The sequence below is a fragment of the Zeus faber genome (assembly GCF_960531495.2).
Source record: "Zeus faber genome assembly, chromosome: 13".
Taxonomy (NCBI): Eukaryota; Metazoa; Chordata; class Actinopteri; order Zeiformes; family Zeidae; genus Zeus; species Zeus faber.
Window position 1 is genome coordinate 31,407,406 of NC_137198.1, and position 15,823 is coordinate 31,423,228.

General features: G+C 41.5%; 1 protein-coding gene across 1 annotated transcript in view; it reads left to right on the forward strand.

The window, feature by feature from the left end:
- kiaa1109 (KIAA1109) overlaps nt 1–15,823 on the forward strand; it is a 193,542-nt gene that overhangs the window by 163,081 nt on the left and 14,638 nt on the right. Inside the window, 2 exon segments of the mRNA XM_080012365.1 lie at nt 3,102–3,259; nt 14,271–14,460. Of these exon segments, the coding sequence (XP_079868491.1) occupies nt 3,102–3,259; nt 14,271–14,460 (348 nt within the window).

Below are 15,823 nucleotides of genomic sequence, written 5' to 3' on the forward strand. Positions count from 1 at the left end.
GGACTCAAATCCTGCAGTGCCAGACGTGTCCCCCTGCTTAAGCCAGTACATGTCCTGGCCCGTCTGAAGTTTGCTAGAGAGCATTTGGATGATCCAGAAGAGGATTGGGAGAATGTCATATGGTCAGATGAAACCAAAATATAACTTTTTGGTAAAAACTCAACTTGTCATGTTTGGAGGAGAAAGAAAGCTGAGTTGCATCCAAAGAACACCATACCTAATGTGAAGCATGGGGGTGGAAACATCATGCTTTGGGGCTGCTTTTCTGCAAAGGGACCAGGACGACTGATCCGTGTAAAGGAAAGAATGAATGGGGCCATGTATCGTGAGATTTTGAGTGAAAACCTCCTTCCATCAGCAAGGGCATTGAAGATGAAACGTGGCTGGGTCTTTCAGCATGACAATGATCCCAAACACACCGCCCGGGCAACGAAGGAGTGGCTTCGTAAGAAGCATTTCAAGGTCCTAGAGTGGCCTAGCCAGTCTCCAGATCTCAACCCCATAGAAAATCTTTGGAGGGAGTTGAAAGTCTGTGTTGCCCAGCGACAGCCCCAAAACATCACTGCTCTAGAGGAGATCTGCATGGAGGAATGGGCCTAAATACCAGCAACAGTGTGTGAAAACCTTGTGAAGACTTACAGAAAACGGTTGACCTCTGTCATTGCAAACAAAGGGTATATAACAAAGTATTGAGATGAACTTCTGTTATTGACCAAATACTTATTTTCCACCATAATTTGCAAATAAATTATTTAAAAATCAGACAATGTGATTTTCTGGATTTTTTCATAGTTGAGGTATCCCTATGATGCAAATAACAGGCCTCTCATATTTTTAAGTGGGAGAACTTGCACAATTGGTGGCTGACTAAATACTTTTTTGCCCCACTGTATATGTATGAACGTATGTATATGTATGTAACAAATAAACCTCTTGAATCTCTTGAGACTTAGAATAACTATATCCTTTGGGTGGCCTCTGGAATGACAGGCACACAAATTTGTTTTGGGATATTGCCAATGGTCTTTCCATTGAGATCTAGTCTAATAATAGATGCCACTATTGCGATGTGGTGAGATTGTTTACAATTGTCCAATTGAGTAATATTGTTTCCTTTGCGATTTTTGAGGTGATCAAAATGTGTTGCTGGTGTCTGGGTGGTGGGCCAACCGAGGGAAAAGGGAGGATACTACTAACGGAAGGCCAGCAATTTTAAAGGGGACACACTTTCTTTCATCTGAACCCCCTGATGTCTTGGGAACATTAAGACAACAGACATCAAAGATCAAGACAATTACCAGATGCCGTCAAAAAATCTATAGGAGCATAAGTATGTCGCTCCCTCATTGTTTTCCCACCCACACCTCGGGACACTTGCTGTTGTGAAACAGTTGTCAACCCGCAAATTGCTGGCTCAGTGACTTTATTTTGGTTGTGGTTTATTTTCACAAGAACATTTGCATTCCGCAGCTCTGTGTTCCACTGAGCCATATTGGATAAGGTAATTGTGTGAAGAAGGATACTATTCTCGACTTTGAGGGACGAGAAATGACAAAATTAATAATGTGACATTTAAATGTGATTGAGCTGTTGTCCCATGTCTTGAGCTGGGACTCCCCCTGACCTGACTAACCTGTTAATAATGTGTGTTTATTTCTCCGAATTTGTGAATTATATCACGTATCACCCGTTTTCATTTAGGAGCACTCTGCATGTTACACCCCCATCTTATCTTCACTCCAGTAAGAATAATCCACACAATATTACTCTCCTGTGCAGTCCGCCAATTGCGCCAATATGAAATTAATGCTGTGGGCGTCTGGTAACACGACTCGACCAATGGCCGTCGAAGGAGTCTACTTCTGGGTCCACCCCATCAAGGCGAACAAAACGAACGAGACACCATCGTCTCCTAGGTCTCTTAACCCGAGGCTTCAGCCCTCTCACAACCAACTTATTTAACTAGGAACTTTACTTGCCTTGACGTGTTGTCATGCAGCCTTTCTTTTGTATTTGTTCTTTTTGAAACCACGTTTTATGCGCCACGACTCTGCCGATTTGTAGAGATCCTTAGAGTCCTCACCTCTCATCTTGCACCTTAACCGGTGTAGGGTACCATGCAACACCGGTAGTAGAGGTATTTTTGGGATGAGCCACCAACCTCCAACATGCTAAGTCCCAGAGGATCCCAACCTTTGTCGTCTCTTGCCGTCTGGACCAAATAGTACGCATCGATCTGCGATATTATTCGGTATCCAAGACTAGGCTACATCCATTGGGAGTGGAACCAACGGTTCAGCCCCCGGCACAGAACCCAGGCCATGGGCGCAAGACACAGACCACAGGCCCGGATCCCGGCTCCACGGCGACACACCGACACCCCACCCGAGCCGCCCGCCCCATGGGCGAGCCGGCAGGACCCCCATGCCCAACCCCGCCCCGCACAAGGGGGAGGCCCGCCCCGCCGCAGCCGACCAGACACTCTCCCGGGCGTGAGTGCCAAGTGCCCATACACGTAGCAGCGTGTGCCCAGCGCGGGGAACCTCGATGTTATACACCTCCCCGGCGATGCCGGCAGGCCATTAATTTTTACAATGTAAAAATGTGCATGTCGTTAACCCACGTGTGTCCCAGAAGAGTTCATGTCGGGCTTCTCCATGTTGACTGCAGCCCGTCTCTTAGAGCAGCACTTACCACCGATGTAGAGGTTAGTGTCTCACATCTGAGTCTGCCTTCTTTCTCTTCGCTGGGTTGTTGTGGTTTTCCTCCATCGCGTACCGGTTATAGCACCGACCGATGTAATTCTTGAGTTCCTCCACTCTGGCTTGTGCAGTGTGATGTCTCATTTGTATAATTCAATAATATGATTGAATTATGAGAGGGACATATACAGTAAATACTATTTTAGCTCAAATAAACATGATCTGGGGAATCACCACGGTTGCTTTCATGGTAGGGGGTGGCTCAGGTTGGCTTGAAATGCTTTTTTACACTACTCAAAAAGGTTGGGAAACATTGCAATATAAAATATGAATTGTCGTTATTTGATCTTTCTACTCTCCGTACAAATATACTCACCTTTCCCCCACCCATCCACCCAGGTGGACCACCAGCGGGCTGAAAAGCCAGGGGCGCCTGTCTGTGGGCAGCAATCGAGACCGGGAGATCAGCATGTCCGTGGGCCTTGGACGATCCAAGCTGGACTCCAAAGGCGGGGTTGTGGGCGGAAACATAGATGTGAACACCCTTGAGATGGTTTGTGAGTAACTGCCCATCTGCTCAGATTTTCACATACTGTACAGTGTTTGCTTTAACTGCAGTCAAAGCAAATGTTTCATTAGTCACACGTTCATTATATTCTTTTAATGGCCTTTGTTAGGAAATGCTTGTGCTATCATATTTGGTCATGATGTGTCTTTACGAACCAAGCGGAAACTATTACGACTGGGTGTTGAAACCATTGTGTAAGTGTTTTAATACGAACATGGTGATCATTGACCTAGCCCTACATGTCACACCCTATTGTTCAGACTGATGGGCCATCACCAGAGACACGCAGAGTGGAGGGGCGGGTATCGATGGCTCTGCGGAGTCAGTGTCTGAGAAAGTCTGCCCATTACAGAAGTGCAGGATTCACTATTTAGAAGGAAAGAGTATTTCCACAAAAAGAATCCACTTTTTAAGTCCCAAAGCGATGGGGAGACGTGCATGATGCTACACAGAGCCCATCCTTTTTTGTTTCTTTCAATTAGGCAATAGAGGAAAACAAATACATCTAAAAAAGCACACACTGTTTTTATTGTTTTGGTTAGAGACATGAGAACAGTGACACTCTCTCAATTACGCAGTGATCCATGACAGAAAGAGACAGTCCCTTAATTGTGTTGAAACACTGTCTGCCGCTCACAGTATGTTTCAGTTTTTCTATTTTCCATACAAATAGGAAAATAAGGAAACAAAATCAATTTTAATCTTTCTCTAAATTCCTGTTCAGCCTGAATCCTGTGCTATAGCTCAACCTGCTGTTTAGAGCTTGAACTGATTATCAGATCAGATGATATTATATATTGCAATATTATAATCACTATGCGCGATTATTTTAATTTTATTAAGTTATTATAATCACATTACTATTATTATTACAAAATCTAAATGATTAGATTTATGTTACTTGGGATAATCAGTTTCTCTGGTCATTGTCTCTGCTTAATGGGCCATTACGCAGTCGGAGTAGAGGCAGCGGGGTACCAATACGCATTTCAGCATGGCTTTAGCTGCTTCCAGTGGTAATTGCTCTGTCAAAACATTAGCAAATATAAAGCATCTGCGTTTTTGGGTGCAGTATTCCAATTCTAACAAGGCATGCATTTGCAGTGCCCATACTCAGGAAAATGTTTCAACTTGAAATTCCAAATGCATACATGCATAGCTGTTGAAGTGTTCAAATGCAGTTCCACATTGTCCACTCAATGACCACAAGATACTGCTTCAGAAAAACTCTGACTGTATTTGTGACCCACCAGAGCAAAAGCCGCTATTGCCAGGAGCAGCCAAATAAGTTGAAAAAAACTTTCTTGAAGGAAAATTAGATTTTTTGTGATTCATGTACATTGTGGGTTTTTTTTATCTCTCAACATATTTTCAAAATTGATTTTGATTTATAAATAGTAGAAAAATGTTAAACCGTGAAGTTAAATATTCCCGTTAGATTACATTGGGAAAGGCAGTCCACTTACCGAGACGCTGAATAACGCTGAATAATGCCGATCGATGGTTTCCTTTAAAGCGACTGTCCAGGTGAAGATCCTTCCTCCATATTCCATGTGATATGAAGTCACAATGTGAAACCATTTTGATAGAATTCAACCTTTAAATCGTACTACTTTTACATACACAGAGCCACTGTTGTAAAACAGCGTAGAAGAAGAAGAAACCCATCACGCAGCTACGTCACTACTGTAAACAGACGGTTAAAGGAACAGTACGAGGGTGTTTCGGTCTCACTTGTCTGTGAAAACTTTCTTCTCCGTATCGTTATGGATTATGCGAAGCGGGTGGCGGAAGCTCTGAATCATATCTCGGACCTTAATCAGACTAGTGCAATAGTGTAAGGAGCTAGTTCTGGACTACATTTTCCGCGATGAGTCAGTTCTCCGACAGCGACACAGAGATTGACAGCCCCCCTGAATCTGATATTACTCCGAACTTGGAGAACATTTCAAACACAAGATTTCAACCATAATGTGATGATGAATTGGAATATTTTCAAGAACCACCACAGGAGACCGACGATACGCCCGCTGTTGTTACAACGGAAGAAGTTGTTTGCGGTAATGAAGACTGTTGAGGTTGGTGACAGATTTTCAGATTTCAGATTTTCTGAGACTCATATTATTGATAGACTCACATTTTGTTGTGTTCTCCGTACTTTTAAACTCCAAAATAATTCCACTTTTATAAAACGTGTATATTCGTATTGTTAAATAAAAGCTTTTATACACAACACACAACAAAATTAGTTGTGTCTTGTTGACGCTGTTCATGATTGGCCCATTCAGCATTATGTTAATTAGCCATGAAGCTTTGTTTGTCCGCCAACCCCCATTTGCATTCTGGAAGCTGGCAGAAAGAAGAAAGTCTGGGCGAAACTTTGAAGGTGATTATCTCAGAATTACAGTTTGCCACACCCTTGTCATTAACAAGTCATAGCTTTAAAAATATTTGCTTGATTCGCACAAGTAGCACCTTGTCTGGAGACAAATTCCCCACTTTCAATTATTATTATTATTATTTTTTTCAAAAGCCATCAAATGACCCTAAAGTCTGCGGTGGGTCACATTTCAAGTGAGAAGTTTGTTATTTTGTCATTGACTTCCATTCAAAGTCTATTTTGTTTTTTCAAAGAGCTTAGGAGTCTCAATAGCTAAGTGTTCTTCTTTGATGCCTTTGTTGTGATTTTGTTTATTTGAAATTGAATTAAATTATTCTTCCAAAAAGAGTATATTAAAGAGCAACTTGCAGGTTTGCATACCCAGTAATTTGATGTGTGGGGAAATTATGCAGCAATTAGATTAAAAAATCGACAACACAAAACAAAACCTGTGCACTCTGTCTCTCCGTTGTTCCCTTTAACTTTACAGCGGTCTCTGTTGGTATGGGACTATATTTCGTAAAAACTGTAAATACTATTTACTCTTAAATCCTGCACTTCTGTAACAGGGAGACTTGTCAGTCCATAGACCTATAGATATCTGCCCCTCCACACTGCTTCTCAGGTGCTTGTGCAGGCACTGCCAGCCCACGGCCGCAGCTGCGTTAGTTATTTTGTTTTAATTTAATATTGTTAAAGCTAGATTTTGTGCAATCATTTTTTTACTTTTCAAAACATTTCTCCATAAGCCCAATATTGTAAATTCATAAATTAAATGTAACCTGATAGTTCCTTTTTAAGGCTTAAAGGTAGTAGTTTCCTTGATTGACAGGCGATAGTGTGCCCAAATTTTGAAAGTTCTGGCTCCTTTTCTGACCAAAATGGCAGCGTGGCAGTTTTCGCCTGCCACATGCCAGCGGGTGGCGTTATCAGGTCTCTCCGACACAGGCAATGGAGTAGGTAACAGTTTTATTGTAAAGAGTGAGCAAGCTGGAACAAGCCCGGAGCAGATGGACATTACATTACATTAAGTCATTTAGCAGACGCTTTTATCCAAAGCGACTTACAATTGTTAAAACACAGACGGACGCAGCCATCAGGAGCAATTAGGGGTTAAGTGTCTTGCTCAAGGACACTACAGCATGCTAGCAGGAGGAGCCTGGGATCCAACCAGCAACCTTTAGATCACTAGACCACCAGCTCTACCGCCTGAGCTACCATCCCCGTTTGGACATCCCCGTGGACAATATGTCATGATAAGGGCTCCTCTCCTGTGTTTTTACCTGTTGATCATTGATTGGTCTAACGAGCAACAGGCGTACAGCCACACTGATCCTGGGCCCAATTACTCAAACCACACCACCCCCACACCACAGGCAGTCACCCCCAATTCTCAAGGCTTCAAATTTCCTGCAGAAATCAATGTGACCTTTCAAAACAATTGTTGTTCATTTCCTGGTACACCTGAGTCATGCACATGATCAAAGGAATCTGCGTGTTTCATGAATCTCATGTCAGTGTTTTTTGCATGTGCTCTTAATTGAAGACCCAAACAAAGCAAGTGCTTTGTTACTATACATATGTGTATACCTGCATGCCTTTGGTATGTCATAGAGTAAAGCAAAGAAAAGAGATAACTAATCGCTGAAGAGATTAATTATATTCTAAAATGGCTTGGATAGATTTGTTGGTACACCTTAAAAAGATTATAAATTATTGGATTATAGTGATATTTCAAACTAACTGTTATCTTTAATTGGTATCACACATGTGACCCACCGCATACTTTAGGGTCATTTTGCGGCTTTCAACTTTTTTGCATCATTTGAAAGTGGAGAATCAGAGCTTCCAAACAAGGTGCCGCTTGTGCAAATCAAGCAATTCTTTTTATTGCTATGACTTGTTTATGACAAAGTTCCCCCCCCCCCCACTTGGCTTCATTCAGCCAGCTCCCAGAATGCAAATGTATTGGAGGACCAACAAAGCTGCATGGCTACTTGTCACATGGCCACTTGACACCCTGCTGAATGGGGGAAATTTCTGCATTGTGTTTTGAGGGAATGTTGAACAGCATCATCGACATACAACATATTTTGTTTTTAAGAAGGCTTTTATTTCACAGTCAGAATATACATATTCTTTAAAAGTTGAATTATTTTGGAGTTTAAATGTACGGACAACACAACAAAATGTAGGGTCTATCAATAATATGAGTCTCTGTATATCAGCCTCGGTGTGTCATTTAATATAAAAATGTGCGTATGCCAAATATCTTAAGTTCTTGGAGTTATGATGTGGGCTAACCACAACCCTACCCCAGCTACACTCTGAGAGCCTGTTATGGGCCTCTTTTAATTTTCTTTTCGCCCCTGGCCGCATTTGCAGGTAAACTTGAGAATCTTGTCCATTGCTACTTTAACAGAAATTAAAGGGTCGCTTTAATCTGCAGTTTGTCAGTCTGAGGTTTTAAATAAAGAGGCAGGCAGACGCTGGTTTTTACTTGTACCAGGGTCGGGTCAAACATGTGCTCTCGAGCAGTTCTCTGAGTCGAACAGTTTATTTTCAGGGAGTCAGAGAATATATGGTCAGTTTGGCGTCACAGATTCATTCGTGTTCAAGATAAGGTAAACTCTGTGACACACAAAGGACAATGAGGTGTTGTTCCTGCTCTTGCAGCTGCATCGGGGGTGGCCGAAAAGACGATAGCATACAGACTGTACTCCCATGGTTTGGGTTGTCTGGAAACTAACACTGTGTACTGAAAATTAAGATATGTGACTGAAGATATGAGGTTGTGTTCTTCATTATGTGTGTGCAAATATGTTTATGTGATAGATATGTGGTAGAGCTGGTCGTCTAGTAATCTAAAGGTTGCTGGTTCGATCCCAGGCTCCTCCTGCTAGCATGCTGTAGTGTCCTTGAGCAAGACACTTAACCCCTAATTGCTCCTGATGGCTGCGTCTGTTGGTGTTTGAATAATTGTAAGTCACTTTGGATAAACGCGACTTACAATTACATTACATTGCTAAATGCAATGTAATTTAATGTTATAGATATATTGTTACACGACTTGTTAATAATCTGCATTACCAACCTCAATGGACTTCATCAACTTCTCCCGTGTAACAACAACGGCCGTATCGTCGGTCTCCTCCAGTGGTTCTTGAAAATATCCAGTTTCATCGTCACATTCAGGTGAAAATCCGGTGTTTGAAATATTCTCCAAGTCTGGAATAACAACGGTATCAGATTCAGTATCGCATTCTCTGTGTCACTGTCGGAGAACTGACTATCATCACAAAAAATGAAGTCCAGTACACGCTGCTTACAATGACTTGGATATATTGCACTGGTCAAATAAACCCTCTGAGGTTGACAGTCGTGCCCGCACAATCACAGGTAATAGAAGTGACTTTGATTCATAAATCTCTACCTCGCGTGATTTTATCATATTCACGCAGCAAAAAAAAAAAAGCCAGAAATCTTAGAATCTTTCCATTTTAGAATAACATGATAATTATTAAATAAGGTTCGATTTGGCATTACGTTGGACCTTCCATTTGTTCTCTCTAGCTGTCTTTTCAAACCAACACCTACTTATCATGTCATTGGATTCGCGGCTCCCGAATCCACATCCTTTCCATTCAGCCCTGATGGCTGCATTGCATAAAGACGCACGCCCCGCTGTGATGCGGCTGTGACGCAGTCGCGGCCCTGTGGCAGTGTGAGGCGTCTACAGATTCAATAAATTATCATGTCCTGATACTGAGGAAGAAAGACAGGATTTTGAATCAAGAATTGACCCAGCTGAGGACCCAATACCTGACGATGAGTAAGTAAATTATTTTTTTTACTAGCACAAGTTAACGCTGAAATTATTTCAACGTCTTGTAGACCCGTTCACTAACGCTAATGTTACCTAGCCAGATTACTAGGTGGATGAGTAGCTAGCTAAGCTAACTGGACACCGTTTCATGGAATCCTGTTTGCCGCGACGATAACACTGTCAAGTTAGCTAACCTTACCGGTGGTAGCTACAGGGTAAAGAGATGGCATTTTTCTATTGCTAAGCCAGCTTTGCATTGTACAGCACGTCCAGGCGATAGCTGAAAACAGTAGCACGCAGCCTTTATGCAGCTCTGCTCTCCTCTCCATTTAGCCCTAGCCTGTGTCTTACAACCTTTTTGTTTTACTTATGGTTACAGTGACAAACACACCCCGCTCCAAGTTGCCACACAACAGCCACGCAGTTTTCCTAGACGAAGGTATGTTTCAGATGAATTTGGAGTGTGTGTGGACTTCATCACATCATCAACTTCTTCCGGGGTAATATCAGATTCAGCGTCGCTGTCGGAGAATGTACTACCATCGCGAAAATGTAGTCCAGTGCGTGCTGCTTAAACTGACTTGGATCTATTGCACTGGTCAGATTTAGGTCCACAATATGATTTGGATTTTCCTCCACCCACTTCTCGTAATCAATAACAACACAGAGTTTTCACAGACAAGTGAAACCGGATCCTCGTCTTGTTTACGGAACTGACGGTGACGTCAGTGACACGCCTCCTCCATAACTTTGTCTCTGTGTGTGTGTAAATGTTGAATTCTATCAAAACAGTTTCACATTGTGACTTCACATCACATGGAATATGGAATAATGATCTTCACCTGGACGGTTATTTTAAAGGAAACGATCGATCTGCGTTGTTCAGCGTCTCGGTAAGTGAACTGTGTTTCCCCATGTTATCGAAAGAAAATATTAACTTCACGGTTTAACATTTTTCTACTATTTATAAATCAAAGTTGGTTTTGAAAATACGTTGAGAGATTAAAAAAAACACAAAGGAACACGAAACTGGAAGAATCGAATTTTCCTTCAAGAAAGGGTTTTTTTTGGCTTATTTGGCTGCTCCTGGCAATTTTAGAAATGCGCGAGACGGCGGCTTTTGCTGTAAATATCACATTTCCTTACTTTTTTTTAAATTTGTTTTTACAGTATGAGAGCACCTCTACAAGCTGCCACATAAAATCATCTTGCACCTATACCAGCTACCAGGCCGTTTTGTTCATGAATTCAGATTTTCATTTGACTTGAACATGATTGTTGGTTCTAGAGTTGCACTTCTCACCCTTCACCTAAAACCATTTTTGAGTTTTTGTATCTAGTTTGTGTGACGTTTTCAATAAAATTTTCAAAACAAAAACATTCTTTCTTACATTTCTTACATTAGCCTACAGCTTCATTCCTTCATTCCAGATCGACACCTCTAATGGCCCCCACCAGGGGGTCATGAATTTGAAGGTCTAATGGCTCATTTCACACCTTGGGTCAACTGAAATCAACTTGTGAGCAGTTGTGATAAAACCTATTTAGACATCAGATTTGATCAACTATTTTGACGCCATTATATACCCAAGACCTTTATGAAGAACTTTTGTTTGGACAAAACAGTTAGTCAATATATTCTAGTGTGTGCTATGACAACATTTCTGGTAGCAACACAAAATTCAAAAACATACTCTTTATAGCGTGTGTGTTTTAGATCTATCTATAAGCTGCATAATGATACTGACCAAATTATTGATGGCATATCATCGTAGCTGTGATTTTCCTTCATATAGATATTCACCAGCCACCTTATTAGGTACACCTTGCTAATACCGGGTTGGACCCCCTTTTGCCTTCAAAGCTGCGTTAATTCTTCGTGGCATAGATTCAACAAGGTGTTGGAAACATTCCTCAGAGATTTTGGTCCATATTGACATGATAGCATCATGCAGTTGCTGTAGATTTGTCGGCTGCACATCCATGATGCAAATCTCCCCTTCCACCACATCTCAAAGATACTCTACTGGATTGAAATCTGGTGACTGTGGAGGCCATTGGAGTACAATGAACCCATTGTCATGTTGTTTCTTGAACATGGCGCTGTTGGCACCGTGCTCCGGCGGGTTATCTCCCAAATACGAGCCTTTCTGTGTGGAGTTTGCATGTTCTCCCCGTGCTCACATGGGGTTTCCTCCACCTAACGTCAGTAAGGACCCCCCCCCAAAAACATGCACACATTATCGTCTGACCAGCGATGGATCCAGCGATGGACAGTCATCACCTGGTCCCTGGGTGCATCCACGTATGCTGCCCACTGCTCCTGGCTGTGCCCCCGGAGGAAGGACAAGCCAGGATGGGTTAAATGCAGAGGCCTCATTTCACCGGCCACCATCCAAAGCGTGTGTGTGTGTGTGTGTGTGTGTGTGTGTGTGTGTGTGTGTGTGTGTGTGTGTGTGCGTGTGCGCGCGCGCGTGTGCATTTGTTGTAGTGTGGTGTGCTGTGTGACAAATAAAGATTGTTCTTCTTCAGTTTGAGATGATTAGAGCTTTGTGTCATGGTGCATTATCCTGCTGGAAGTAGCCATCAGAAGATGGGTACACTGTGGTCATAAAGGGATGGACATGGTCAGCAACAATACTCAGGTATGCTGTGGCATTTAAACCATGCTCAATTGGTACTAAGTGTGCCAAGACAATATCCCCTGCACCATTACACCACCACCACCAGCCTGAACCGTTGATACAAGGCAGGATGGATCCATGCTTTCATGTTGTTTACGCCAAATTCTGACCCTACCATCTGAATGTAGCAGCTGAAATCAAGACTCACTAGACCAGGCAACATTTTTCCAATATTCTGTTGTCTATTTTTGGTGAGCCTGTGTGAATTGTAGCCTCAGTTTCCTGTTCTTAGCTGACAGGAGTGGCACCCGGTGTGGTCTTCTGCTGCTGTAGCCCATCTGCTTCAAGGTTCGACGTGTTATGCGTTCAGAGATGGTATTCTGCATATCTTGGTTGTAACGAGTGGTTATTTGAGTTACTGTTGCCTTTCTATCGTCTCGAACCAGTCTGCCCATTCTCCTCTGACATCAACAAGGCATTTTCACCCACACAACCGCCGCTCACTGGATATTTTCTCTTTTTCGGACCATTCTCTTTAAACCCTAGAGATGGTTGTGCGTGAAAATCCCAGTAGGTCAGCGGTTTCTGAAATACTCAGACCAGCCCGTCTGGCACCAACAACCATGCCACGTTTAAAGTCACTTAAATCCCCTTTCTTCTCCATTCTGAAGCTCGATTTGAACTTCAAGTTATCCTCACCATGTCTACATGCCTAAATGCAATGAGTTGCTGCCATGTGATTGGCTGATTAGCTATTTGTGTTAAGCAATTGGCTTGGGCCAATTGCTTAACACAGGTGGCTTGGGCCACCTTTATTAGGTGTACCTAATAAAGTGGCCGGTCAGTGTATATCAACCACTTTGGAGTAAGTAAAGTTGATTATATTTAGATAAATATCAGACCACACCAAAATCAACGCTTCAGCAGGGACTCCAGAGGCTTAAGGTCCGCGATATGATTTGGATGTTCGCAACCCGTAATCCATAACAACATGGAGATGAAAGTTTTCACAGACAAGTGAAACCGAAGGATCCTCGTCTTGTTTACGGAACAAACGTCAGCATTACTTATTCGTTGGTGTTCGCCCCCTACCCAATAATGTCTCTGTGTTTGTGTAAAAGTAGTACGATTTAAAGGTTGAACTCTTATTAAAACGGTTTTACATTGTGACTTCACATCACATGAAATGTGGAGGAATGATCTCCACCTGAACTGTCGATTTAAAGGAAACGATTGATCGGCGCTGTTCAGCGTCTCGGTAAGTGAACTGTTTTCCCATGTGATCTAATAGGAATATTTTACTCCACAGTTTAACATTTTTCTACTGTTTAAAAATCAAACTTTGTTTTAAAAACATGTTGAGAGATAAACATAAACACCAAGGAACACGAATCTGGAAAAATCTAATTTTCCTTCTAGAAAGGTTTTTTCAACTTATTTGGCTGTTCCTGGTGATTTAAGAAATGCGCGAGATAGCAAGTTTTGCTTCGGTAGGTCACACTTGATCTCTTTTGCAATAACTTATCTCTTCACAGTTTCTTTGGTTTACTCGATGACATATTTAAATCTATCTTTAAATCAAGACACCAAATGCATGCAGGTATACATGAGAAAATTGCTTTTAATATCATCACTTTTCAGGAGGAATGAAATATTGTTTCAATGAGCTGTAAAGGGTACTAACAAATTTGCCAACATCTGTAAATAAGGGGAATCCTAATTATATTTTTTATACATGAACACGGCTCTCAGTGCACCCCAATCGCAGAGAGCTGTGTTAGCCACGTTAAACAGTTAATCATTAACATCCCGAGTAGGCACTTTACACCGTGTTGTAGGCTGTTATATCAGAGCACTGGACATGACAAATGCTTTTACTGTCAATACTTTATGTTTGCTTAAGGTCAAGTACTTCTCTACTTTTGGTAGAAATGTCAATGTGGAACTCTTCCTAGTGTCATGGTATTTGGACGTTTACTTAAGTAAAAGGACTGAATGCTTCCACCGCTGTTAATGTCATTATGGTACTTTGTTTAAGCATACTATTCGGACATACTCAACGCTAAAACACTTAATAGTATGCTTGTATGCCATTTTGGACACAGGGCCAGTCTTTTCTAATGATATGTGAGATTGTGAGCTTTTGTTCTTATTTTGTTTGTTTTAAAAGCTCACATTTCCGAGCACCCGAATCAGCAACCCAGCCACAAGATCCAGATCACCATGGGCTCCACGGAGGCCCGTGTAGACTATATGGGCTCCAGCATCCTCATGGGTGTGTTTAGCAATGCCGATCTCCAGCTTCAAGATGAGTGGAAGGTGAACCTGTGCACTGTTGACACCACCCTTTCTGAGAAAAGGTACAAAACACAATGACATTCATTTGATCCATTCTTGAGTTACCGCCTCCAAATTGTTTTGTCATTGTTTGTTAACAACATATCTGTATAGAGTGTTGCATGGATTAATAAGATTTGCTCTGAATTGCTGTGATTATTTGCAGTTAACCACTTTTTTCCCCTCAAGACTGAGGCTTAATCATCAATATTTAAGCATAGAATCATCAAATTAATCACTCAATCATCAAATTAATATTAAAAATATAAAAAACACACTCTCCCATATGTAGTACAGGCAGACCATGTACGCTAGGGCAGTCATTTAAGATAGGATATCTTAAGCCTTTATTAATCACTGGAGGGAAATCCAGGCGTTTCAGAAAAAGGAAGAGATACAAACTTAAATGAGATAAGAAATAACCTATATGTACATGTCAATCTACACAAGTTAATATGAGGTAGCACCACTGTATCTTAACAAATGAGCCCAATACTGCAAGTGGCAGCAGTTGCACTGTAAGCACAGTTGCCTGGTGCAGGGGTCGCAGGCGATGTTTAACAGTCTGATGGCCGTCAATATAAAACACCTGAAGCGTTCCATCTAAGCCTGTGGCTAGAGAAATGACCGCTCTAGCTTATATAATTAACAATGACAATAAAAACTATATACAGTATACACACAGTCACACACAGTTTGTCCAATGTTTTCTCCCCCTCTTGGAGTAGTGGTCAGTTGTTTATAGATCCAAACATGGTAACATAGATCTCCAAAGAGTGGATTGGTGGTGGATCTGTATAACCAAAAACTGTGCTCTTGTCATCTTAAAGGTCATACACAGGACAGAGTTATTGCAGCAGTTCTTGATGATTTAAGAATTAATAAATAAATTGCAGACTAACTCTGTCCTAAATGCAATGGCATATAAATACTCTGTGTGGTATGCCCAACATGCTGACAGCACAGATTCAAAGAAAAAAATGGAACATCTTAATCTTTGCATTCATTTCTTTCTTTACCATAGTAGTAACATGCTCGGTATTTTGCTCTGAGATGAGAGATCAAAGATGAATGACTTCTGTGTTGAATAAATTTGGCTTTGTAAACTGTACAGATTACTTTTTTGTTTTGACCAAAGACGCATTACGCATTACATTTTAAAGTGAAATTGAAAGTGTGTTTTTTAAATATAAAAAGATGTAATTCTTGTGTATCTCCATCACTGGCCAGGATGGCAGCAAACACTGCCAGTCACGAGAAGTAAACAAAATGGAGGAAAAAGATAGTGTGGCCTCAATTACATTAAATGTTTTAAATTAATCGCGTAATTGATCATAATTTTCAGAGCCCTAAATATTTCTTTAATAAATGAATGAAACACATGTA